At 47.8% G+C, this 25,595-nt stretch overlaps 1 protein-coding gene across 5 annotated transcripts in view; it reads left to right on the forward strand.

Moving 5' to 3' along the window:
* Positions 1-25,078, forward strand: part of LOC146042062 (Friend leukemia integration 1 transcription factor-like) — a 44,280-nt gene extending 19,202 nt beyond the window's left edge. For 4 of the 5 annotated variants that reach the window (XM_083161969.1, XM_083161970.1, XM_083161972.1 and 1 more), the window contains exons 2-9: positions 11,884-12,068; positions 13,253-13,419; positions 14,109-14,312; positions 15,014-15,091; positions 15,187-15,249; positions 15,730-15,789; positions 16,957-17,004; positions 24,285-25,078. In XM_083161969.1, the coding sequence (XP_083018095.1) occupies positions 11,884-12,068; positions 13,253-13,419; positions 14,109-14,312; positions 15,014-15,091; positions 15,187-15,249; positions 15,730-15,789; positions 16,957-17,004; positions 24,285-24,793 (1,314 nt within the window). In that variant the 3' untranslated portion in view covers positions 24,794-25,078. Of the gene's footprint in view, positions 1-2,851; positions 2,883-11,883; positions 12,069-13,252; positions 13,420-14,108; positions 14,313-15,013; positions 15,092-15,186; positions 15,250-15,729; positions 15,790-16,956; positions 17,005-24,284 lie in introns of those variants that run through there. The other variant, XM_083161971.1, reaches the window with a different exon arrangement.
* The last annotated feature ends 517 nt before the right edge of the window (positions 25,079-25,595 follow it).

The raw sequence follows: 25,595 nt of genomic DNA on the forward strand, positions 1-25,595 counted from the left end.
GACATTATGTGAGGAGGTGGAATGGGGGCAGTAGGATGCCACAGACTTATAATTATATAGAGGAAGGATCGGGTCCCCAGCAGCACAGAGAAGTGATGGCATCATAAACCTCAGCTTGTGTTCACTGACTGTACAATGTAAGCTCCGCAGTGTCCATGTTTTTTCCTTCCCAATGAGATATCCTGACTGCACAGGTTAGCATAGGGAATTACTGTACTTAATATATAAGATACTTCCCCAGCCTGATGGATCCGTGCTTCAGTTTCAGCTTCCAAATATTTGAAGAAAAAAAAATGAATACAATAATAATAATAATAATAAATACAAGGTTTTGTATGCTGATTGGGCGTTGGACGGGAACGTACCGCATAAAGCTGTGGTAAAAGTTTCCACACTCTTTCATCATCATTTACATGCACCTACTGTACAGCCAAATACAGAAAGCAGAACTGGAAAACGCTGTCAGACCTAATCAATCCATCACTGAGTTCTACGTCCTTCTACAAGGAGTAAAAGTGATGGGAAGTTCATTCCAGTGTCTTCTGAGACAACATATCTTATTCTAGGGAAACTTTACACCCTTTTTTGTGGTAATTTAATCGTTGGACCCGATGCATACTGTTAATTGTCTGTGTAAAAACCCTCATTGTACAGTGTGTTAAGGCTGCAGAGTTTGCTAACGGATGCGGCCCAAGAAAGGTCGGCACTCCTTAGGTCAACACCGGAAGGTCGACAATGCAGTAGCTCGATGTGGGTTTTTTAAATCCACCCCCCCTGTGGTTCCAGAACAGGCGGTATTTCAGGCCCTACCATCCACTATGGCATGGAGGGAGAATAGAACAGTGTGCCGAGCGTAGCAAGCGATGCCAGGGGCTGCCGTACACATAGACAGTGTCCAGAACGAGACACCCAAAAAAATATGTGTCGACCTTCTGCATTGTTGACCTTCAGCCGGTAAACCTAAGGACCCTGTCGACTGTTGCTGGGAGCGCACTCCTGCAATTAGCCCTGGGGTGGTCGCTGGTCACAGGAATATGCTCCTGCGCCCAGCGCCTTCCGCGGCAATCAGCTGGGTCCCCTAGCAGTGGCTGCTTGTCACCAGCAACCATCTCTGGTCGCTGATGATAAAGGGACACTGAGCATTATATTGCTCTGTGTGTACGGAGCTTAAAGGTGCCCATACACGTTACAATTATTGTATTCAATATCGCAATTCGTCACATCTCGGTTTTGCGATGAGATGAGATCTAGTATGTGCTGCACGTACTTGTTGTACTAGATCTCATCTCATCGCAAAACCGAGATGCGATGAGACGCGATATTGTATACAATAATTGTAACGTGCATGGGCACCTTAAGTCAATTTAATAATCTGGACTCATATATGGATAGCCTTAACATCTGGAGTGTAAAGGCGAAGTCTGAGGAAACTGTGTTTATCTCCTGATGATAAATAAAATGAAACTGTTGTCACCTGTATATTGGTCAAGAGCTGGTCTCCGGTAATAAGACCCAACATTATGCTATTTCATGGTTACCTACCTGACCCTCTCATTCAAGGAGAAAATGCTCTGTTCCTGGACTTCCCTGGTAATGTATGATTGCCAGCACCTGTGATGAGCTAGGTAATTGATAAGAAAGGTGTCACCACAGGTGCTGGCAATCATACATTACCAGGGAAGCCCAGGAGCAGAGCATTGTGTCCTCCTGGAGAGGGGCATGCTGGGAGGTATGGATAATGTAGGATTACCAGCACCTGTGGGGAGCTAGGTAACTGATAAGAAAGGTGTCACCACAGGTGCTGGCAATCATACATTACCAGGGAAGCCCAGGAGCAGAGCATTGTATTCTCCTGGAGAGGGGCATGCTGGGAGGTATGGATAATGTAGGATTGCCAGCACCTGTGGGGAGCTAGGTAACGGATAAGAAAGGTGTCACCACAGGTGCTGGCAATCATACATTACCAGGGAAGCCCAGGAACAGAGCATTGTGTCCTCCTGGAGAGGGGCATGCTGGGAGGTATGGATAATGTATGATTGCCAGCACCTGTAGGGAGCTAGGTAATTGATGAGAAAGGTGTCACCACAGGTGCTGGCAATCATACATTACCAGGGAAGCCCAGGAACAGAGCATTGTGTCCTCCTGGAGAGGGGCATGCTGGGAGGTATGGATAATGTAGGATTGCCAGCACCTGTAGGGAGCTAGGTAATTGATGAGAAAGGTGTCACCACAGGTGCTGGCAATCATACATTACCAGGGAAGTCCAGGAACAGAGCATTGTGTCCTCCTGGAGAGGGGCAGGCTGGGAGGTATGGATAATGCATGATTGCCAGCACCTGTGGGGAGCTAGGTAACTGATAAGAAAGGTGTCACCACAGGTGCTGGCAATCATACATTACCAGGGAAGCCCAGGAACAGAGCATTGTGTCCTCCTGGAGAGGGGCATGCTGGGAGGTATGGATAATGTATGATTGCCAGCACCTGTGGGGAGCTGGGTAACTGATAAGAAATGTGTCACCACAGGTGCTGGCAATCATACACTACCAGGGAAGCCCAGGAACAGAGCATTGTGTCCTCCTGGAGAGGGGCATGCTGGGAGGTATGGATAATGTATGATTGCCAGCACCTGTGGGGAGCTAGGTAACTGATAAGAAAGGTGTCACCACAGGTGCTGGCAATCATACATTACCAGGGAAGTCCAGGAACAGAGCATTGTGTCCTCCTGGAGAGGGGCAGGCTGGGAGGTATGGATAATGCATGATTGCCAGCACCTGTGGGGAGCTAGGTAACTGATGAGAACGGTGTCACCACAGGTGCTGGCAATCATACAGTACCAGGGAAGTCCAGGAACAGAGCATGGTGTCCCTGAAAGAGAGGGTCAGGTAGGTAACCTTGATTTATATTGCACTCTATGCCAGATTGTGGTGCGCTTACAATTTCAGCGTATTGTAGGGGCTCTCAAACTCGATCTTCAGGACCCCACACAGTTCACGTTTCCCAGGTTACCCAGCAGGGGCACAGATGCATTCGTTACTCACTGACACATTTTAAAAGATCCACAGGTGGAGCTAATTATTTTGCTTGTGATTCTGTGAGGAGACCTGGAAAACATGCACTGTGGCATAGTCTATCAGCTTCGTAGACTTTTACTCATTTGCTTTGTTGGACCCTTCCTTGATTTACTTGTTTTCGAGAAACTCATTTATAAGAAAAAAATAAAAAATTGGGCAGCTGCGAAGTCGCACTGTAATATATCGCAATGCAAAAGTTTTACCCAGGTGATGCCTCCAGCGCAGAGTGAATTAATAGTCCGCATTCTCCTCAACATGGCTCCAGCGTACAAAATGGCCGCCATCAATGTGTGTTTTCTACTACATCACTTAAGATGTTTTAAAGAGTTAATTGCATGTTTTTATATTATTAGACTAGCAATAGATTAACTTTTCTCCTCAGGAATCATGGCATTTACACCCCTAATGTCCCTAATGTGGCCTTACACCCTCTCAGGGAGGCCTACAGCAGATAGCGAGGAGGAAGTGACCTGCGTTGGTGGCAGGTGATGATTAATACCTCGTTAGAACACGGCAGAACAGTGCAGAATTGGCCATCTTAACTAGAGCTGCTGTGAAGATTATTTGTGGCAACTGAGACGCTTCCTGTTTACCAAGAAACCTTTATATCTGCTCACACTTGGTGCTATTTTGGTCGGGCTGTGATGCATAATGAAAGGAAGAGCCTGTTTCTGTCGCATTAGCAGCAGTAGAGCATCAGCAGACGACAATGCTACCAATATTGTGGTAACGCCACACTTGCCTACTTTTGAAAATTAGTTTCAGGGAGAATATAGTTGGTAGCAGAATTTTGCAGAGCGCCCCAATGAGGGGGCGTGTCATGCCCCACCCAAAGGGCGTGGCTATTTCCATATATGGAGAGATTGTGAAAAGAGATTGTGAACGTGGCACCTAGAAGCGTGGGTGTGTACTGCTACATCTGAGAGGAATCTTTTATTATGACATCTATCCAAATGTAGATGAGCCCCAAAGCAGTTAGTATGAGCTACTATACTTGGTAAAGTGCCGGGAAATGGCGCTGATGATTCAATGTAAATGTATCTCTCTCTCATTCCTTTTCCCCAAAAAATTTAACATTATAATGTGGACTAGGTGACATGAGGGAGATTGCTAGACTAATGAGGATGAGAGGGAGATTGCTGCTATGTCAGGGAGTCTCCTGCAGAATGCAGGAGGGAGCAGGGCCGGATTAACAATGGGCCTGATGGATCTACAGCTCCAGGCCCACTCTCCAAATAGGCCCATTTTGTAGATGAGGACTGGGGCTTTCCAACGAGCCCAGCCCCATATTGCTAGCCCCCTGGGAATCCAAGATACCGCTGGGCAAAGCTGGAACGTTTTCCCCATAGGATAACATGGGACCCTCTAATTCCGCCCCCCACCCAGTTCTGATGGCTGCCAGTCCCCCCCCCCCCCTGGCATCACAGAAGCTCGAGGTTGATCTCATTCGAACCCAAATCGCTGGGCCTTCAATCTTATACCAGGCTGGTTCATATGGGTTAATTGGTTCCAGAGATATTATTTGAGGGCAGACTTCTCTGGAACCAAATGGCCCAGTTTCATGGGACCAAAATCATTCAAAGCCCACTTAAAAGTTCTTCAATATGATACTGGTCTCATGTAAATGGGTCAGTTGGTTCTGAAGACATAGTCAGTTAAACGATATAGTCAGTTAAAGGGGGGGGGGGGTTTCTCTCCCCTTCACACAAGAAAATGCAGGGACTAGGCTTGTGTAAAAGGGGCCAGTCCAGGAAAGTCCCTGCATGATCCTGGGACCATATTCCTGGGTAAGTCCCTGCATTTTCTGGTGTGAAAGGGGTAGGGTGACCAACTCATCCCTTTAATTCTGGACACATATTAATTACACAGGTTCTGTGGCTGGCTTTCACCTGGTTTTAAACTGCCACACCTCAAGACTCCATTTCACCTGGTTTTAAGCTGCCACAGAACCTGAGTTGGTCACCCTAGAAAGGGGTATTATTTCAAATAGCTGGGACCTGCAGTGCTCTGAATACAGCCGGGTAGCCCCCCACTCTCTGCCCGGCTGTCAATGGCTGTCGCTTCTGAATTTTGCCTTAATCTGTATGGCATAACGTGAATTTTGAATTTGGGTCCCACAAAAACACTTACCTGTTTACACACAGACGAATCCTTGGAAATGGTGATGTAAAAATAAAAAACTTTTTTTCATTTTCTTAAAAAATTGGTGAGTGCCCTTAATTGTACGTACCCAAGTGGCCCTTTGGACTAATATATATATAATTAGTTGAAAGTATTTACACAAATAGAGACACACCCATGAGCAGACCACCCAACCAGAACACTGGTCACGCCCCCCCACATTATTAGGTGCTGGCCACACCCCTATTATTGCGCATAATAGGCCCTTGATCATTTTCAGCTCCAGGCCCATTTAGACCTTAATCTGGCGCTGGAGGGGAGGTCACTATGGGTAATGCTGACACTGCTGTGTACTTGCTGGTGGTGCTCCCATGCCTTAGAGCAGGGCTGGGCAACACCGGCCCTCCAGATGTTAATGAACTACACATCCCTGGATGCTTTGCATTAGTTTTGCTATGTGGCCATGCTGAAACTGATGCAAGGCATGCTGGGATGTGTAGTTCATCAAAATCTGGAGGGCCAGTGTTGCCTAGCTCGCCTTAGAGAGTACTTTCCTTCATCTGGTCACTAGAAGAACTGTATCTATGGTGGGGTTAATAACAACGCTCAAATAAGACAGCAGGGGAGGGTGAATACTGCCATTGCGTGCACTGGCCCTGTGCAATCCTGTATCTGTGGCCCTTGCAGCACTAAACACCCATTATGTGCAGATTTTGGATGTAGCGCTTTATACTGCATCCTTTTGCAACATGAGGTTCAATTTATAAATTCCAGGGTCTCCATCTGTGGATTATTGTGGGGGTCTGTAAGGTGACACTGTTCTCCCTCGCGCATCACTAGTCGGGTAATGTCAGTCTGTGTCTGCACTTCAGGGATTGCACAGAAATGTGCACGGTGCGACATCAACGTCATCTCTAAATCCTGCCCGTTACTGCTGAAAATTCTAAACTTTTCCAGTTTTCATTAAAAAATATCTTATTTATGTCTTAAATTAATGATGGGATATCGGCTCTTGGAGCATAGCAATGTATTATTAATATAGATGTGCTGTATGTATAGAAGGTTATTGTTTCAAAAAAAGTTTGTATGCAGGTGGAATCAAGCATGTGTATGTATATGGGTGTATGTACAGTATATATATTAATAAGCACATATTTTTTCCTCTGTGTCACCTACAGCTCTGTCCTAACTGACACATGACTCATCTCCTTATATACTCTGTGCTGCTGGGAACCCTGCTCCTCCCACTATATATAAATCTCAGTCTGTGGCTTGCTGCTGCCCCATTTCCCTCCTCACATCATGTCACTGTCCCTGTCACATACAGCCCTGTCCTCACTGACACATCACTCATCTCCTGATATACTCTGTGCTGCTGGGGACCCTGCTCCTCCCACTATATAACTCTCAGTCTGTGGCTTCCTACTGCCCCCATTCCCCTGCTCAAATCATGTCACTGCCCCTGTCACATACAGCCCTGTCCTCACTGACACATCAATCATCTCCTGATATACTCTGTGCTGCTGGGGACCCTGCTCCTCCCACTATATATAAATCTCAGTCTGTGGCTTGCTGCTGCCCCATTTCCCTCCTCACATCATGTCACTGTCCCTGTCACATACAGCCCTGTCCTCACTGACACATCACTCATCTCCTGATATACTCTGTGCTGCTGGGAACCCTGCTCCTCCCACTATATAACTCTCAGTCTGTGGCTTCCTACTGCCCCCATTCCCCTGCTCAAATCATGTCACTGCCCCTGTCACATACAGCCCTGTCCTCACTGACACATCAATCATCTCCTGATATACTCTGTGCTGCTGGGGACCCTGCTCCTCCCACTATATATAAATCTCAGTCTGTGGCTTGCTGCTGCCCCATTCCCATCCTCACATCATGTCACTGCCCCGTCACATGCAGCCCTGTCCTCACTGACGCACCCCTCATCTCCTGATATACTCTGTGCTACTGGGGACCTGCTCCTCCCACTATATAACTTTCAGTCTGTGGCATCGTGCTGCCTCCATTCCCCTCCTCACATCATGTCACTGCCCCTGTCACATGCAGCCCTGTCCTCACTGACACATCACTCATCTCCTGATATACTCTGTGCTGCTGGGGACCCTGCTCCTCCCACTATATAACTCTCAGTCTGTGACTTCCTGCTGCCCCCATTCCCCTCCTCACATCATGTCACTGCCCCTGTCACATGCAGCCCTGTCCTCACTGACACATCACTCATCTCCTGATATACTCTGTGCTGCTGGGGACCATGCTCCTCCCACTATATGGCTTTCTGCTGCCCCGTTGATGAATATATGACATCACAACAGGAATGCTCCTGGCTGCGAGGGCAATGTCTGCCTTTTCTGCACCAGTCCCTGCATCGTCTGTTTACCTCACTTGTGTATTGTATATTCCACCACTCTCCGTCACACTACATGTAAATATAGTCACCTGTAATCCCGGAAATGTAAATGATATGAGATTAGTGATGCAGTTAGTGGTGATAATAATCCATTTACCTCCTGTGAGGGGCCAGCATGTAATCAGCAGGTTCCTGGAGACCACATTATGCTGCTAGGACACTTCCCATCTAATGATTGTGGGACAGGACGGCAGGGAATGATTGGCTGAGAGGTGGCCCAGAACCACCCGCTAGTAATCGCTGAGGGGTCTCTTTCCTTGACTCAGGGGGTTACACTCAGTCACAACTGTCAGGGCATTGTGGTCTATGGGCCTTATTCAGACATGAATTAATGACCGACTCCGCGTACATACGGATTGTAGTGCACATGTGCAAGCCCAACATGTGACAAAATCCAGCATCTATTCTGATTGCAAGCCGCTCGCAAGCTGATTGACGGGAAGCCACCGGCCTGGAAATGTCAGGTAAATGCAGGTGTGCCCTGGTGTTATCGGGGAGGGAGGGTGACACCAGCGCCGGCCCCGATCAGCCGGATTCTATCGCACTGGCAGATTAGGTTCTGGCTTACGCACAGACTGGGCAATCATTCGATGGTAAGTGATTTGCGTATGGATTTCCAGCTAGCGGCTGATCGGCCATTCGCAGCCCTGTGCAGGGCGGAACTTCACTCTCTCTGGGCGGCGACTATCTGATCACAAGACTCTGCAATTTAGCAGAGCAGCGATCATGTCTGAATAAGCCCCAAAGTAACAAAATGGCACACAATAAAGGATTTGCGCAGTTACATTGCCGTTTCACAGCATCGTACGGCTCTATCCTGGTGGTGCCCTGGCCCTTATCCGCTATATGTGTAAGTGTTTGAGGCCGGTGGTTTATCTGCCCCCTCTGCGGTCAGCACTTTACGTCCCTTGTTTACAGGTCTGATCTGTGCTCCTCACAGTATGGGGCCCATTCAGACATACTTGTAGAGCAGCGAATTTGGCTCCTCTGTTGGTGGTGGGGGTCTGTGTTGGTGGTAGGGGACTTGCGTTCGGCTGGGCGGAATTAACCTGTTTGCTAGGATCCAAATATACGCAGCTAAACGAGTAAGGACAGGACCATCTTAATGTATGGGCACAGTAGGCATCTTCCCAGCATCTGTGAGTTGTGTCCCGTTGCAGCAGAGTATGCCCCCTAGCTGCTGCGATTGTGAATTGAACACAATAAGAGCAGCCAGGCAGCATCCTATACCTGAGTCCTGGCCCACAGAGACAGTAGTCAATTACACAACGAAGACAATATAAAATAAAACAGCATTCCGACAAAGCTGAGCTCCCGTAAGTCGCCCTCCGCTGAGTGTACATAGATTGCCAGCTCCTGTGACGACACAGACCAAAAAACACTGGATGAAGCTTCTTGGTTTCTGAAGAAGGGGAAGAAAGGGTTGTGGAGCAAGGAGTGTTTGTGCAACCTGGCCTCAGTGGGGCAACATCCGCTGCCGTTACCAGCAGTACAATATACCCACATGAATGGGACCCCTCTGGCTGCTCAATGAGGAGTTTTGCATTTTGTAAATCTTTGCGAAGGTTTCATAAAATAAAACTCACCACATGTAAAAGGGGGTTTCCACCGTCAGGCAAGTGACATTATTGTGCACAGCCTCCTGTATACATATAATACACTGCTTTGTCTTTTTGGGGTGATTCTGGTTGGTTTGCAAAAGCAAACTTCTTCTTGCTGCACTGCAGGTGGGGCAGATGTAACATGTGCAGAGAGAGTTAGATTTGGGTGGAGTGTGATCACACTGAAATCTAAATAGCAGTGTTAAAATAAAGCAGCCAGTATTTACCCTGCACAGAAACAAAATAACCCATCCACATCTAACTCTCTCTGCACATGTTACATCTTTCCCTCCTGCAGCACAGCATGGTTTTGTCCATTAAAGAACGAGTTTGCTTTTGAAAACAAACCAGAATCACCGCCTTTGTCTCAGCGTTGCAATATTTAGACATTTAATTAGATTATAACAAAGAAAATGTAATACAACGTATAAAAAAAAAACATTCATGGCATAGACAATATTTTGAGTAGTTGACGTTTGTGCGTTGTATACAGCATTATAGGATCCACTACATTGCTGTCAGGGGCACCCTCTTAAGGTCTAGATAAATAATTAAGGTGCAGTGTTGCTTAAGATTGAGTAATTTGTTCTTGCTGCATGCAATAATGATGCCAGTATTTCCATGGGTGGGGGTGTGTTGAAGTTTGTAGGGGCTGTGGGACACCTAATTTGTGGGAGCCGCTACCAGTAAACATGTCAAATGATATGTGGGTTATGTTGTTATATAGTAATATAGTAACATAGTAATTAAGGTTCATCCGACCTAACTTGTAACTACTGACATGAGTAAGTCATATCTATAGGATTCCCTTAGTGGCCAATGATGCCTCCAGTTTTTATGTAAATTCATTAACAGTATTTGCTGTAACCACCCCACCGGCAATAAGTTCCAGAATGTTACTGCTCTAATGGTGAAGAATCCTCTTCTTAGTTCAGTGCGGAATGTCTCTTCCTCGAGCCTCAGTACATGCCCGCGTGTCCTAAGTATAGGCCTGTTACTGACCAATCATCTCCCAGTTCCATATGATTCCCAGTCCTGTATTTGAACATACTAATAATCATATCACCTCTCAGCCTCCGTTTCTCCAGTGAAAACATATTCAGCCTGGTATAACCTACCTTTGTATTCTAGTGATTCGAGACCTTTTACTAGCTTGGCCGCCCTTCTCTGTACCTGTTCCATTTATGTCCTTTTTAAGGTGCGGTGCCCAGAACTGAGCACAATATTCCAAGTGTGGTCTCACCAATGCCTTGTAAAAAGGCACTATCACATTGGCATCCCTTGTATCCATTCCCCTTGTAATGCATGTTAGTGTTCTGTTTGCTTTTGCTGCTGCACTTGAGCAGTGAGCACTATTACCCAATGAATCATCTATGATGACCTCCAAGTCCTTCCCTACTGCAGAATTCCCTATAATAACTCCATTTAGCCTATAAGTAGCTTGCTCATTTTTGTTCCCATAATTAATTATTTTACATCTATCAATGTTAAACTGCATTTTCTAGCTTTCAGCCCACCTTTCCAGTTTAATTAAGTCACTTTGTAGTGTATCCTCTCCTGAGTTAATTTCCTTACTCAATTTTGTGTTGTCCCCAAATATTGCAATTTTACTCACTATGTCACTTCCTATACCATTAATGAATATATTAAACAAGGTGGTTCCCAATATTGAAGCTTGTGGGACTTCACTTTGGACCTTACCCCATCTGGAATGCATAACATTTACCACACTCTCTGTCCCCAATTGTGCATCCAGTTTTTAATCCAATTACAAATGTTATCTCCTAACCCTAAGTTACCTAATTTTATTAATAACCTTTTATGGGGCACAGTGTGAAAGCTTTAGCGAAATCAAGAAGTATTACATTAATAGATTTCCAGCCCTCTACTGACTTCCTCATAGAAGCTAATTAAATTAGTCTGACATGATCTATTTTTGACAAAACCATGCTGAGCTTCATTTATCACCTTCTCCTGTTACAAACTATAATATGTAAATACTCCCAGCACCATAAGTGTGTTGAACAGGCTGTAGTGCCCCAAGTTCACATTATGCCACAGTGCCCCTAGTTCACATATTTTTTACAGTGCCCCCAGTTTATTTCATGCCCCTTTTCCCAGATCACATCATGCTACACAGTACCCCTAGTTCATAAAATGCTACAGAGCCCCCAGTTCACATTACCCCTTACAGTGCCTTCAGTACCGGTAATGCTTTCCAGTCCTGTGCTACTTCCTTTGATATGAAATCATGGAACCAGCCTTCAATACTGGCTTGTGAAGGTCGGAGTCAGCATTGCACTGTGATAGTTCTATGTGTGAGGGCCTTCATTTTAGGGGGACCATGGACACGGACCACCGTGTCCTTATAACAGCACTGTGTGTGGCCTTTCCAAACATTTTAGAAGATGCTCTATAGGTTTTTGCGCTTAGATGATTTTATTTTATAACAGTAGAATAGAATCATGGATTCCTTTAAGCTAGTTGAGTGCCGTTTCCATGATTGCATGACGGTGATGATAATATATTAATGGCAGGGAGCAATAATTGTAATGGTGTCTTGATGACCTCATTAAATAAGCATTGGTCACGTCTGAAGTGTAAGGACAATGTCATGTTATCTCCCACTGTACCATAACTCTATCCATCTCCCTACCTGCAGGAGGCTCTTTCAGTGGTCAGTGAGGACCACACTCTCTTCTCCCCTCTTCTCCTGAAGACAGAGATGCCAGATGAATACTCACCAAGCATTAAGGAGCGTGGAACTATTTCGGAACCCACCTGGGTTTCCAACAGTGAACGTCTTCACAGCATCAAACAGGAGGCCGATGAGCGGACCATAAACAGGTGGGAATTCTCTGCTGCTATTAATGTACTGGGCTGATATAACGATGATGTGTGTCTATCCTAGTATTTAGGATATGGACGTCCAGTAATTATTGGGACTCCCAGGGAACATGACAGGAGAGGCCTCACCTCGCCTCACCTCATCTCACCACACCACACATCGCTCCATCATCACTGAAAGTGTTTCAAAGACATTAGCAAAGGCTGAAGCTTCATCATGAAGCCAGAGGTGTATGTTAGACATTGGCCCACTTTCTGGTATACTGTATGTGCAAATAGCACCTCAGAGACAGGGGAGAATCTAGATTTTTCTTTTAGGAGGGGTGGTTCAACAATAAATCCTGACCCACAGCACAAAACAGCCAATGTTTGGAGCACCCAGGTTCCTCAGCAACTCGGCACTTGATAAATCTAGACTGTAGCAGGCAGCAGAATCAATGTAAGACAGGGCCGGCGCCACCACTAGGCAGCTCTAGGCATTTGCCTAGGGCGCCGGCACCTGGAGGGCGGCAGTTCGCCCCTCACCCCCAGCGAACGGTGTAAAAAAATTGCTGCCCCGGCGTCCCTGCAGTGCTGGGGCGGTCAGGGGTGTCCGTGCCGTAGGGGTACCTGCGGCGCCGTCATGTGTATAAAGCTGGCTGCGGCCGGTGGGGTCCCTGTAGTGAATAGCAAATAACTAGCGCTATGCGCGCGGCGGCGTGGAAAGCGCTAGTTATTTGCTATTCACTACAGGGACCCCGCCGGCCGCAGCCACCTTTATACACATGACGGCGCCGCAGGTACCCCTACGGCACGGACACCCCTGACCGCCCCAGCACTGCAGGGACGCCGGGGCAGCAATTTTTTTACACAGGTACCCCCCCCTCCCTCCCCCCGGCACCGGGGCGCCCCCACCCTGACTCGCCTGGGGCGCTCCGGTGCCTTGCACCGGCCCTGATGTAAGATCTTTGAACCTTGCAAAGCTGTCATACAGGGAATACAAACAGCAGGGGAAAGGGATCACAGCCACACAATGCTAGGAGGGGAATCAATGAGGGGTTCATATTCAAAACTGTTGGTGCAAATGGTAGTGTCCCATCTTTCTGCTAGCTGGGAGAACCGATACATAAGAATATGCAATAGTTTTCAATTGTTGCATAGATTATGCCTTATTCCCTCTCTCTCTCTCTCTCTCTCTCTCTCAGGCTCCCCCCAGCTGGGGTATCGGTATTACAAGCGGATAAAACAGAAGAGGAGAATGGGACCCCACACACAAACTACCAGACGACTTACCATGATACCAGGAGCAACGGAACAGAGTCCCCCAACCAAATAAATGCCAGCGAGGAGAAGAGGGTGATCGTGCCTGCAGGTTGGGAATGGACTATGTTTGGGGGTACTCAGGGAGATGGGGGTAGCGGGGAGAAGGGGTTGGGCAGGGGACACTTGAGACCTAAATTACACAAAATTGGCAGTTCAAAACTAAGAAACACACTGTTGCTGCCACTGGACAAGTAGGTAGTGTAGAACTGACTTGGCAGCAACCAAGTCCGGAGCACGGGACCCCCCAGACCAGCACAAGTCAACCGCCTGCTAACCTGGGGGGTCCCGTACCCTGGACTTCAATATTAATGTTATGGATCCGCCTGGAATGGTATCACATCGACGAGTCAACAATATCTATGACAATCACTAGGTCGACCACTAATAAAGACACTAGAATGGTTGGCATACCCTAAGTTGACACAAGCTAAATGCCAACACGTGCATGGTCAACACTCATAGATTTGACGCAAGTTTATCAAAGTGGGCATAGAGTTCGATTATAATAGTATGAGCTCAAGCCATGGCGAACGTGTGGTACAATTATACGGTACCCTTGTCGACATATGTTGACATAGACAACAAAAAACGTGATAAACTCGTGTCGACCTTAAGAGTGTTGACCGTGCACATGTTGACCTATAGCGTGTGTCGACTTTCTGTTACTGTCGACCTAGGAAATGTCGACCTAGTCACTGTGGCCATTAGTGGCTTGACATTGTCTCTCTCTGCTCCCAGACCCGCAGGTGTGGACACAGGACCACGTGGCTCAGTGGCTGGACTGGGCAGTGAAGGAATACGGACTGTGCGATGTGAACACCTCGCTGATGCAAGGGGTGGATGGGAAGGATCTGTGCAGGATGACCAGAGAGGACTTCCTGCGGATGGCGTCTTCCTACAGCACAGAAATGCTGATGTCACACCTAACGTACCTCCGCCAGAGTAGGTGCCGCCCATGTTCAAATTATCTGCACCAATTCAGTGATTACAATATGTACAAAATATCTGCACCAATTCAGTGATTACAATATGTACAAAATATCTGCAACAATTCAGTGATTACAATATGTACAAAATATCTGCACCAATTCAGTGATTACAGTCTGGTTACTGGTGATTACAGTCTGGTTACTGGTGATTACAGTCTGGTTACTGGTAAGGAGTCTGGTTACTAGCGCCATTTGCTATTGGGGATACATGTCCCCAAACCTCAGTGTGGCAAAACGTCGCCGGAAAATGTGACAGTTGGTGAACTGTCCTGTGCACCTCCTGGGTGACCTGGAACATGTTACCTGCTGGGTGGTCTGGAAACTGTGACAGTTATCTGAAGCCAACCACTAAGCATAATTCTCCAAATTTTACTTCTAAGGGGGTAAAGAGGGGCAAAATGTTCTACCCAGCAAACATTTGCCCAGTTTAACTGGGCGAATCAGATTATTATTTTCAGTCACGCCAAGAGGGAGGGGGTGGGTACTTTTTACCAGGTCTGATGGAGGGGCCTGGATCCCGCTCCTCCGTTACAGGGAGTTTCTGCCCCATGGAAATGTCCGATACTCGCTGCTCACCTACTGATCAGGTTACTGACGCACTGTTACACCGTCTCCTCCTCATCCTCACTATCTGTCTTTCTTACATATCCGCAGACAGCCCAACATTCACATATTCCGTGGTGCCAGCTCTTCCGCCCCAACCAGCGCCCCCTCGGAATCCAGTAAAAACCGGTGAGTGCAGGGGAAGCGGCTGTGGAAATTGATTACCGACGCTTTTCGCCTTTTTGGTGTTAACTCTAAATGCCTGTTTTGCTCTTTATCGGCAGAGCCTTTATACGAAGATGTGCGAAGGGCGGGCTGGAACCCAACGGCCGCTTCAATCCACAGAGGTACGGGGATAGGTAACGTTGTTAATGCGCTGTCGAAACAAACGAATAGGACGCCGTTATTTACTCGTGCACATCCTATGAGGTCATTTCACAAAGTGACCAATCAAAATATCTGCATGCCCTGCCATAGTATTGCTGTTACGGCATGCTGAGACTGTGTCAGGGAATGCTGGGATATGTAGTTCCCCCGCAGCTGGTGCGCCACAGGGGCGGTCATTGTGTGTGGCACGCTCAGCTCACCCGTGTCTGGTCTCTGTGCGCTGCTGTTCCCGATAGGACCTTGGTTATCAATGATTTGTCTTTCAAATAGTCATCGCCCCTGCAGTTGCTGCCCGTCTTCTGGGCAGTAAGGCAGGTGGCACTAGGCACCCACGTCGCCCCTACCACCAGGAGAAGCAGGCGGCAACCTGGGGTGTCAGGATTTAGGGGAGGGGACGGTAGTCCATAAAACATGGAATAAATGGTTGCGTCTTCTTGCAGGTTCCCCGCCTCAGACTCCGACAGTCACCAGCACGGGGGGCTCTGTGCGCGGAACGCCAGGTGAGTCGGCATCGGCTTGGAATGTAATCTTAATTGCTGGAAATGGTTATTGATTATTTAAAGGTCATGGGGTCCTTGAGTCGACACACTGTCTAGGATGACAGTCACTAGGCCGACCGCTAATGGTCGAGAGTGACTAGGTGGACACTTGGAAATGGTCGACATACCATAAGTCGGCAGTGACAGAATGTCGACACAAGCTTAAGGTAGACATGGACAAGATCGACACTCAAAATGCCGACACCGGTTTTCATGCGTTTTTTTTAGTATGTTGACCATCTTCAGGAGTCGACCTAGTCACTGCCGACTATTAGTTGTCAACCTAATGGCTGTCGACCTGGGTATTGTCGATCCTCTATACCATAATGGACTAAAAATGTCCATTGACTGCACATTTTTTGGGGGGACCATCGACATCAAAGAGTGGAGCAGATGTATTCAGCCTGGTGAAGAGTTAAAGTGGAGGAGACGTGGAGATAACACAAACACAGCTGATTGGCCGGTGCGTTATCTCCTTTCAGTTTAACTCCACTTTTTCTCTTCTCCAGGTTTAACCCCTTGAGTGATGGGTTTTGCTGGGGCAGGACAAACCTACCAGGGCAGGTTTGTCCTGCCCCAGCAAAACCCACCACAGATCATAGGAAGTCGCCACCCCCCCTCACCTCCGCTCCGGCGTTAGTACGCCGGTGCTCCCCTGTCGCCGCTTCCCCCTGCCAGTGACGTAGGCGGCAGGCTCGGGGATATTTCGTGGTGGCTCGGAAGGACTCGGGCGCCTGAACTCTCCCGAGGCCCCCTGAGCCACGCCGACCAACCCCGAGTCTGCCGCCTACGTCACTGATGCATATAGTTAATGGCGGTTGGTGGCAGGGGAGCTCCGGCGTACGATCGCCGGAGCGGAGGAGGTGGGATGGCGACAGAAGGGACGGGGGGTGATGGGGGGGACCCCTAAAGGTAGTGCACCAGTGGTGCTCCACTGGAGGCACCACTGGCGTGCACCTAATGCAAAGTGGTATGCCCAGAAATTTTCCGGGACAGCTCTGGCGGTTTCCGGGCATACCACCCAAGGGGTTAATACATCTGCCCCAGTGTTTGAGAGAGTGCAATAACCACACACAGTGAATGCCCATGGGCACAAGACATCAATAGCCCCATTTATTTATCTTACAGACCCCTATCAGGTGCTGGGACCCACGAGCAGTCGCCTCTCTAATCCAGGTGAGTCACCTGTTTGCCAGGTGTATGCGGAACCCGGCTCTACCTGTCTCACTGTGCATGTTCCTGCTGTGTCCGCATGGGCTTCCTCCTAGCGTGCGGCGGGAACATTAGATTGTAGCTCCAATAGTAAACTGCATTAGTAGAGAACACTGATGTAGACTCTAGGGGGGGGGGGGGGGGGGGGGGGTTGGGGGGTCCTGCTTAGATAAGGTCGCTGTCAGTCTGTGCAATGTCTGTAAGATGAGTGTAAAGCTGGCGAGGATTTGGTAATACCCCACAAGCTCTGTTTACCTAATTACCCCAATGTAATGCTCATTGCAGATCTGTACCCCCCACTGCTGATCCCTGTCCATCTCATGTTCCATTCCCCCACCCAGTGCCTGTGCCTGCTCGGTGGTTGTTCCTCATCAGTAGGGCACAGTAGGGAGCAGGGAGATTACAGCCACCACATGACGCGTAATTACCGCGGCTTAGTGGACATGTGTAAATGTTGTCATTAGCTGCTCTGCACCAACGCAGATTACCCGCAATGTGTTTTACTCAATCAATTAACAACTTCATTAGTACAAGCCTGGCTGGTGTCTGGAGCGTGGCCCTGCCGCGGGGTGTCACGGAGAAAGAAAACATTCTAGGGAGTTCACATGGGATGTTGCTAGGGGCAACCAAGCAGATGCTGTCTATTATCTTCCAGAGGGTGCTAATTAAATAAGAAGTAGATTTTCGTTGGTTGCGCGTAGCAACAGTCTGTGTGATATAGAAATCCCATCTTAGTACATTTCCCCCTTTGTCCTTTGTTTGCGGAGTTTGATCGAATAAGAATGCAACGGCGTGGAAGGTGCTGCGGGTGAGGCCGGAGATAAAAACCCCACATTATTATATTTATAGGATCAAACGCATTGTCACAACTTTTCAAAAAAATATTTTTTTTTTATTAAAATACATTTTTTACAAATATATCAAATATCAGACAGGACAGACATGGTAACAATTGTATGAAATGACTCTATATAGACAAAAGGGATTATCCGCTTGCATGCGGCCTCGTAGAGGAAAAATCATTCAATGATCGTTCATCGAATGATTTTTCCTCTCTTCGCAGATAACAGTAAGCCTGAGCTTTTACTGCATGGTGGTAATGGGCACGCCGACTAGACCCCAGCGACCGCCCCCCCCCCCGGCTGCCAATGGTTCTGCGAATGCCCTGCCGAATGTAAAACATGTTTTACATGTTGACCCAGTGGCGTAACTATAAAGGCTTCCCTCTTAAAGTAAAGCCAACTCTGCACTTACCCTCTGCTCGATGCTGCCACCGTCGCCGGGACCGCAAATCTACTTGTCTCTTGTCTGCGGTCCCGGCACTCCTCCTGTCAGGCTTGTCAAGGAAAATGGACCTCCCAAAATGGCCGCCCCCTAACAACAGACACTTTTTGAGGATGCTAGAGGATGTAGCAGGCTCCTCTAGCATCCTCAAAAACGGTCTGCTGTTAGGGGGCAGCCATTTTGAAAGGAGGAGAGCCGGGACTGCAGACAAGAGACAAGTAGATCTGCGGTCCCGGCGGCGGCGGTGAACAAAGGGGCAAAGTCGGTCACGTGTCCTGCTGGCGAACAGAGCGGGGCAAGGTTGGTCAGCAGTGCAGCGCATAATAGCTCCGCAGACCCCCGGCGCCCACACTTAATCAGCGCCTCCCTGTGACCGCGGGGTCTGCGGGGCTATTGTTACACCACTGTGTTGACCAATTTACCCTGTCGACTCTGTGCAAGTCGACCATATCAGCTTCCAACTGCCATCTTTCAAACATATGGCAGTTGGGGGCTGATTGGCTGGAGCACCATTTATCAAATGCAATGACTTCTAAATAGATAAACCTCATTGATAAATGGACCCCTTATCACTCTCTCCAAGGCCTAGATCAGGCCTGTCCAAACTATGGCCCTCCAGCTTTTGTAAAACTACAAGTCCCATCATGCCTTGCCACAGTTTTGCCATTATGGGATGGTAAAACTATGGCAAGGCATGCGTAGCTTCACAACAGCTGGAGGGCCACAGTTTGAACATGCCTGTTTTAGATGTATCTATAAGTTCCCGATCTGTTGTTACCATGGCTACCATCTGAGCAGAACCATCCATAGCAGATTGGCCAGGTTACTATACCGATGTCTGATTATAAGGGGTACATTTACTAAAGCTGCTTATCATTAAAATAGGTGATGTTGCCCATAGCAACCAATCAGATTCTGTCTATCATTTTCTGGCATGCAATAGAGAATTGAAAACAGAATCTGATTGGTTACTATGGGGAACATCATTACACTCATAGCTAGGGTTATGGTAGGGTTAGGTTCCGTCTAGGATTGCGCTCTAGATAGGGTTATGGTAGGGTTAGGTTCTGGCAAGTGTTAGACTTTGGCTATGGTAGGGTTAGGTTCTGGCTAGTGTTAGACTTTGGCTACGGTTATGGTAGGGTTAGGTTCTGGCTAGTGTTAGACTTTGGCTACGGTTATAGTAGGGTTAGTTTCCGGCTAGTGTTAGACTTTGGCTACGGTTAAGGTAGGGTTAGGTTCTGGCTAGTGTTAGACTTTGGCTACGGTTATGGTAGGGTTAGGTTCTGGCTAGTGTTAGACTTTGACTACGGTTATGGTAGGGTTAGGTTCCGGCTAGTGTTAAACTTTGGCTACGGTTATGGTAGGGTTAGGTTCTGGCTAGCAGAGCCGGCCTTAGGCATAGGCAAACTAGGCAATTGCCTAGGGCATTTGGAATGCCTAGGGGCACCAGCAGCTTCTGCTGATTAAAGTGATATGCAGCATGCCTATAATCTCTGTGTGAGTGAGGCTGTATCTGCATATGAAATAGTGTATTCATGGAAATCACTGTAACATATGCAGGTACAGCCACAGTCGCACACAGAATATATTCATGCCACATATCATTTTAATCATCGGAAGCTCCTTGTGTGTGCTGGTCATAACAATGCAAATAAGACGAATTTACAGCAAAAAAGGCACCCAACGTTAGAAGAACTGGCCAGGAGTTGCATGGCCTATTGAGGCAAGATGTATGAGGAAACATCCCCTTAAGTGACAGCAGCAGCTGCAGCTCTTCTCCTCTGCCCAGCACACACAGCTTTGTGCTGGGTTGCAGTGTGGCCATGGAGGTGCTTAAAATACTGTGAATAATGTGAGCAATAATGTACATAAGGTAAAGTGGTACTACTGTGTGATGTAACGTGAATAAGGGACACCATTGCATGATATAATGTGAATAAAGTTGCACTACTGTGTGGCATAATTTGAATTGGGGGTACTATTGTGTGGCCATGCCCCTTCCTAGCAAGAAAACACCCGTTTGGGCTGCGCTCCAAATGTGTGCGCTGTTTCTATTTAAAATATTGTGGGTAGGAGCACCAAAATGATGACTGCTTTGATGAGGGTTGATGGTGCTGGGAAAGGGGAGCAGGGTCAGAGGCGGAACTAGTGGCGGTGCTAGGGGGCACCAGCCAAAATCTTGCCTAGGGCGTCACTAAGGCTAGGGCCGGCTCTGCTGGCTAGTGTTAGGCTCTGAATAGGGTTATGGTAGGGTAAGGTTCCGGGTAGTGTTATGCTGTGTACACACGGTCCGATTTCCTTTCCGATGTTGACGATATAGTCGCATCGGATCAACATCGGATGCAGATCGCAAGGGTTTTAACCCTTGCGATCCCGATCCGATGCGCGTTCACGTATCGGAAGCCAAAAAGTCTTGGCTGCCTTGTCTATATAGTGCAGATCTGCACTATATAGTCAAGATAGGATGCAAATCGGATGTGCCTTAAGATCCTATCCACGATCCTATCTGATCAGATCGTGGATAGGATCTTAAGGCACATCTAACGTGTGTACACACCATTAGGCTGTGACTATGGTTATAGTAGGTTCTGGCTAGTATTAGACTTTGGCTACAGTTATGGTAGTTTTAGGTTCTGGTTAGTGTTAGGCTCTGAATAGGGTTGTGGTAGGGTTAGGTTCTGGTTAGTGTTAGGCTCTGAATAGGGTTGTGGTAGGGTTAGGTTCCGGGTAGTGTTAGGGTCTTGCTAGGCTTATTGTATGGTTAGGGTTAGACTCTAGCTCGGGTTATGGTAGGGTAAGGTTCTGGATAGTGTTAGGCTGTGACTATGGTTATAGTAGGATTAGGTTCTGGTTAGTGTTAGGCTCTGGCAAGGATTATAGTAGGGTTAGGTTGTGGCCAGTGTTAGGCCCTGGTTATGGTTGAGTTATGGTTAGACTCTGGCTAGGGTTGTGGTAGGGTAACGTTCTGGCTAGTGTTATAGTAGTATTCTTTACAGGGAAAAGGGGAACTGGGAATTCAAGTGCACAGGCGTAGAGAGTCTGTGTGCAGAAATAACAAATATAGTGATCCACAGTCATAGAATGTCTGAGAAATTCTGAACAAAAAATAGGTGTGGAGGTGTGCCGCACACGGTTATCCATTCACCTCCTCCGCCGCTGCTATGTGTTCCCCCCCATCCAACCTGCGGACGCTCCGTCCCCCATTCATGTAAATGGGAGCCGGGTCATCTGACCCGGCGTACCCATTTACACCGCCCTCTACCCAACTTCCTGCCCGTGTTCTACCCAGGTCAGGACCTGGGTAGAAGTCCCATGTAAAGGGACACAACGTGACAGATTTACACCACCTCTGTCCCGGGTCTGACCCACCGAAGAGCCGTAGTTTTGAGGCGGTGTAAAAGGGGGTATAAGTCTCCTTCCTGGATAGGTAGAACAGTAAAGTTATGCTGTCAATATGGAAAGTATAACATTGTTTTGGAAAGAGCTCATTACAATGTAACAATAAAAAGGTGACAACATTGTTGTCTATCTGTTAGCTAGTGTATCCAGGTTGTGTATTCAGAAATCTGTGTACTATAAACACTCTGTTAGCAGCTATTATAGCACCTCAATTGTCTCCTATCTGGATGAATTAGGGCAAATTAGCCTGATAAATCACAGTAACAAAAAGGTTAATGAGAAGACAAAAGAGTATATGCTTCAATCAAATTTAGAGTATTCTTCTCAGGAAGATATATCTGACAGATAATTAATAAGTCTTAAATTATAGTCTTCCTATGTACTCTAAAAAGTTTATAGCCAGCGAAAATATTATTCAAAGGTAGGAAATTTCTATGAATAACAATTGTAGAAATTTGTGACAATCCGCAGTACTAAAAGGTTAAAGTCTATAAAATTGTTTCAAATAACATTGGACAGATTACGCCATCAATTTCAGGTAGAACAATTTGAGGTTAACCATCTTCCCTAAAGGCCCCCATACACTATGCGATTTTGGGACGATTTCATCCGATTTCGGCACCTTGTGCCGATATTCGGGTGAAATCGGCCCAAAATCGTAGGTGTGTGATATCTGATCCGATGCGCGGTCCCGTGCGCATCGGACCGGATCAGGGAGGTCGGACGGTCTGTACATACGATCACGTCCGACCTCCCTGTATGCATATGCCTGCCACCTGACAGGCATATGCATGCAGACACCGGGGGAGCAGTGGGGCGGGCAGCGGGTCCCTGAGCACCGGCGAGTGCTGCTGACTGACCTGGCCGGGCAGTGTACTTACACATAGCAGCAGCGGGGACGGGCAGCGCAGTGGCGGCTATTATATTTTTAAAATACTTGTCAAATGACCGGCCGCTCTCTGATTGGCTGAGAGCTCTCCGGCCAATCAGAGAGCGGCCGGTCATTTGACAAGTATTTTAAAAATATAATAGCCGCCACTGCGCTGCCCGTCCCCGCTGCTGCTATGTGTAAGTACACTGCCCGGCCAGGTCAGCAGCGCTCACCGCACCCGCCGCTGCCCGCCGCTGCCCGCCCCCACTACTCCTCACCGCCCTGCAGCTCCCTGAGGTTTTTTTTACATGGGATAAATCGCATGCGATTTATCCCATGTAAAAAATGGCACATCAAGTGCCAAATTGTATGTGAGCCTCCCGGGGAGCTGCCGAGCGACTCGCAGGTAAATTGGGTCCGACTTGTCCCTAGGACAAGTCGGCCTAATGTATGGGGGCCTTTAGGGTTTAAGGGAAAAAGTCTCCCAGGTGTGTTATCCCACTCAGACTGCTGTTGCTCTACTTTGTATACCTGGAGAGAGCAATGTTAAGGCCCCCCCACAACGATTTTTTGGCCGCAAGTCCAATTTCCGATATATTGGCCAATTTTTACCGATTATTGGCAATAATCGTCAGATTATTGCTAGATTATCGGTAAAAATCGGCCGATAAATCGGACAATCGGTCGGAAATCGGACAAAAAATCATTCTAGTGTGGGGGGGGGGGGGGGGCTTTAATCATTAGATGGTCATAGGAAGGTCACCCATTCCCTTTCAGACCTAAATCATCCACTGCCAGCCGCCATTGCATGTGTATGGGCTGGTCGGTATTGTGAGCAACCATGTCCGGTATTACAGGGTCACAGGTTAGGGATATGAATAAATGCTTATATCTACTTTCTCCTTTATGGGGAGGGCTCCCTGATGTTACATAACAGTGCAGGGATTGCACCCAACCCCCACTCGTGAGATGAGAGTCCTTGGTTATAGTTGAGTTAGGGTTAGACTCTGCCTAGGGCTGTGGTAGGGTAAGGTTCCGGCTAGTGTTAGGCTCTGGCACGGATTATAGTAAGGCTAGGTTGTGGCTAGTGTTAGGCTGTGACTAGGGTTAGGTTGTGGCTAGTGTTAGGCCTTGGTTATGGTTGAGTTAGGGTTAGACTCTGGCTAGGGTTGTGGTAGGGTAAGGTTCCGGCTAGTGTTAGGCTCTGGCACGGATTATAGTAAGGCTAGGTTCTGGATAGTGTAAGGCTGTGACTAGGGTTACGGTAGGGTTAGGTTGTGGCTAGTGTTAGGCTGTGACTAGGGTTAGGTTGTGGCTAGTGTTAGGCCGTGGTTATGGTTGAGTTAGGGTTAGACTGGTAGGGTAGTTTAGTGTCTGGCTAGGGTTATTGTAGTGCTAGGTTTAGGCTCTGGCTAGGGTTATGTAGGGTTAGGTTCCGGCTAGTGTTCGGCTTCTTCTAGGATTATGGTAGGGTTAGGGTTAGATTGCATAATATAAAACCACTATGTCAGAGTGACTCTGCTGGGCTCCATGGGCAGTACTCATCACCCTGTGCTTGCCCAAGCCTCGTTATGGGCGCTGTTCCACTGCTTTAAAGAGAGATTATCTGGGCAGAGGGTGGCACTGTGGGAACGGTGCCAGTGAGGCTCTGAGTCGCTCACCATTCATTCTGTTTGGTCTCCTGCAGGCAGCGGGCAGATTCAGCTGTGGCAGTTCCTCCTGGAGCTCCTATCGGACAGTGGGAATGCCGGCTGCATCGCCTGGGAGGGAGTGAATGGAGAATTCAAGATGACAGACCCGGATGAGGTGGCGCGGCGCTGGGGTGAGCGGAAGAGCAAGCCAAACATGAACTATGACAAGCTGAGCCGCGCCCTGCGCTATTACTACGACAAGAACATCATGAGCAAGGTGCACGGGAAGAGATACGCCTACAGATTCGATTTCCAGGGGATCCAAGTGGTTCAGCAATCCCACAACAATGACCCCTCAGTCTGCAAATACCAGGAAGGGAACTATTACACACAGCAGGTCAAACAAGCCGTTCCTCTACCGCCCCACCACACCCAGTCGCCCTCCTTGCCTATCATCCCAGTGCAGTACTACAGTTCGCCACCTGGTGGAGGACTGTACCCAGGGCAGGGAGTGACACGGCAGCACGGCGGCCAGCTGGGGTCTCATCTGGGGAGCTATTACTGAGCCGAAGCTTAGAGGATGTAGAAGTGCAGGAGCGGGGCGAAACGGACGTGGCGAAATGAGCGTGGCGAAACGTAAAGACAGAGAACTGTGGATAGATCCTCCTGGACATGTATTATTGGGGGACCATAAGGGAATACAAGGACACTGGCGTGTGTTGGATGAAAGATAATGTGACCTCCTGCTCTGTGAGGACTTCCTTGGGTCAATGTTTTGATATTTTTCTTGTCTTGTGTTATTTGTATTTTTTTTTATCTATTTCTATATTAAAAATATTAGGAGGCCTTAGTCTTTTTTTTTAATTATTATTATTATCCAACAATAATGTTATTAGTGCTGGGCGCATTAATGCGTTAATATCATATTAAAGCGGCAGCACTTTAACACTGATTTCAATTTTTAATGCCGTTAATGCGCGGCAGTGGGGAGAGCAGTGTCACTGAGGCGCAGAGTCTCTGACAGCACTCCAGAAATGGCCGCCGCCACAGAGAAGATACGCTAGAAGTACTCCTGCACCTCTAGCGGCTGTATCCTTTGCTGCAGCGGCCATCTTTGGAGGGGCGCTGGGTCTCTAATGCTGTCAGAGACTCTGCGCCTTTGTGGCGCCGATCCCCCCCCACAATTAAAAGATGTATCAATAAGCGCTTTACCCCCTATGGCAGCAATCATGTATTCCCCCCTGGCAATGAGCATAGAACCCTCTATGGAAATGAGCTTGCAATCCACCTTGGCAACAAGCATGTAATTATCCCTGGCAATGAGCATGGAACCCCTGGCAATGAGATTGTAGGTAAGCGGCACTTAT

Source organism: Crinia signifera, chromosome 19 (assembly GCF_055691185.1).
Source record: "Crinia signifera chromosome 19, ASM5569118v1, whole genome shotgun sequence".
Taxonomy (NCBI): Eukaryota; Metazoa; Chordata; class Amphibia; order Anura; family Myobatrachidae; genus Crinia; species Crinia signifera.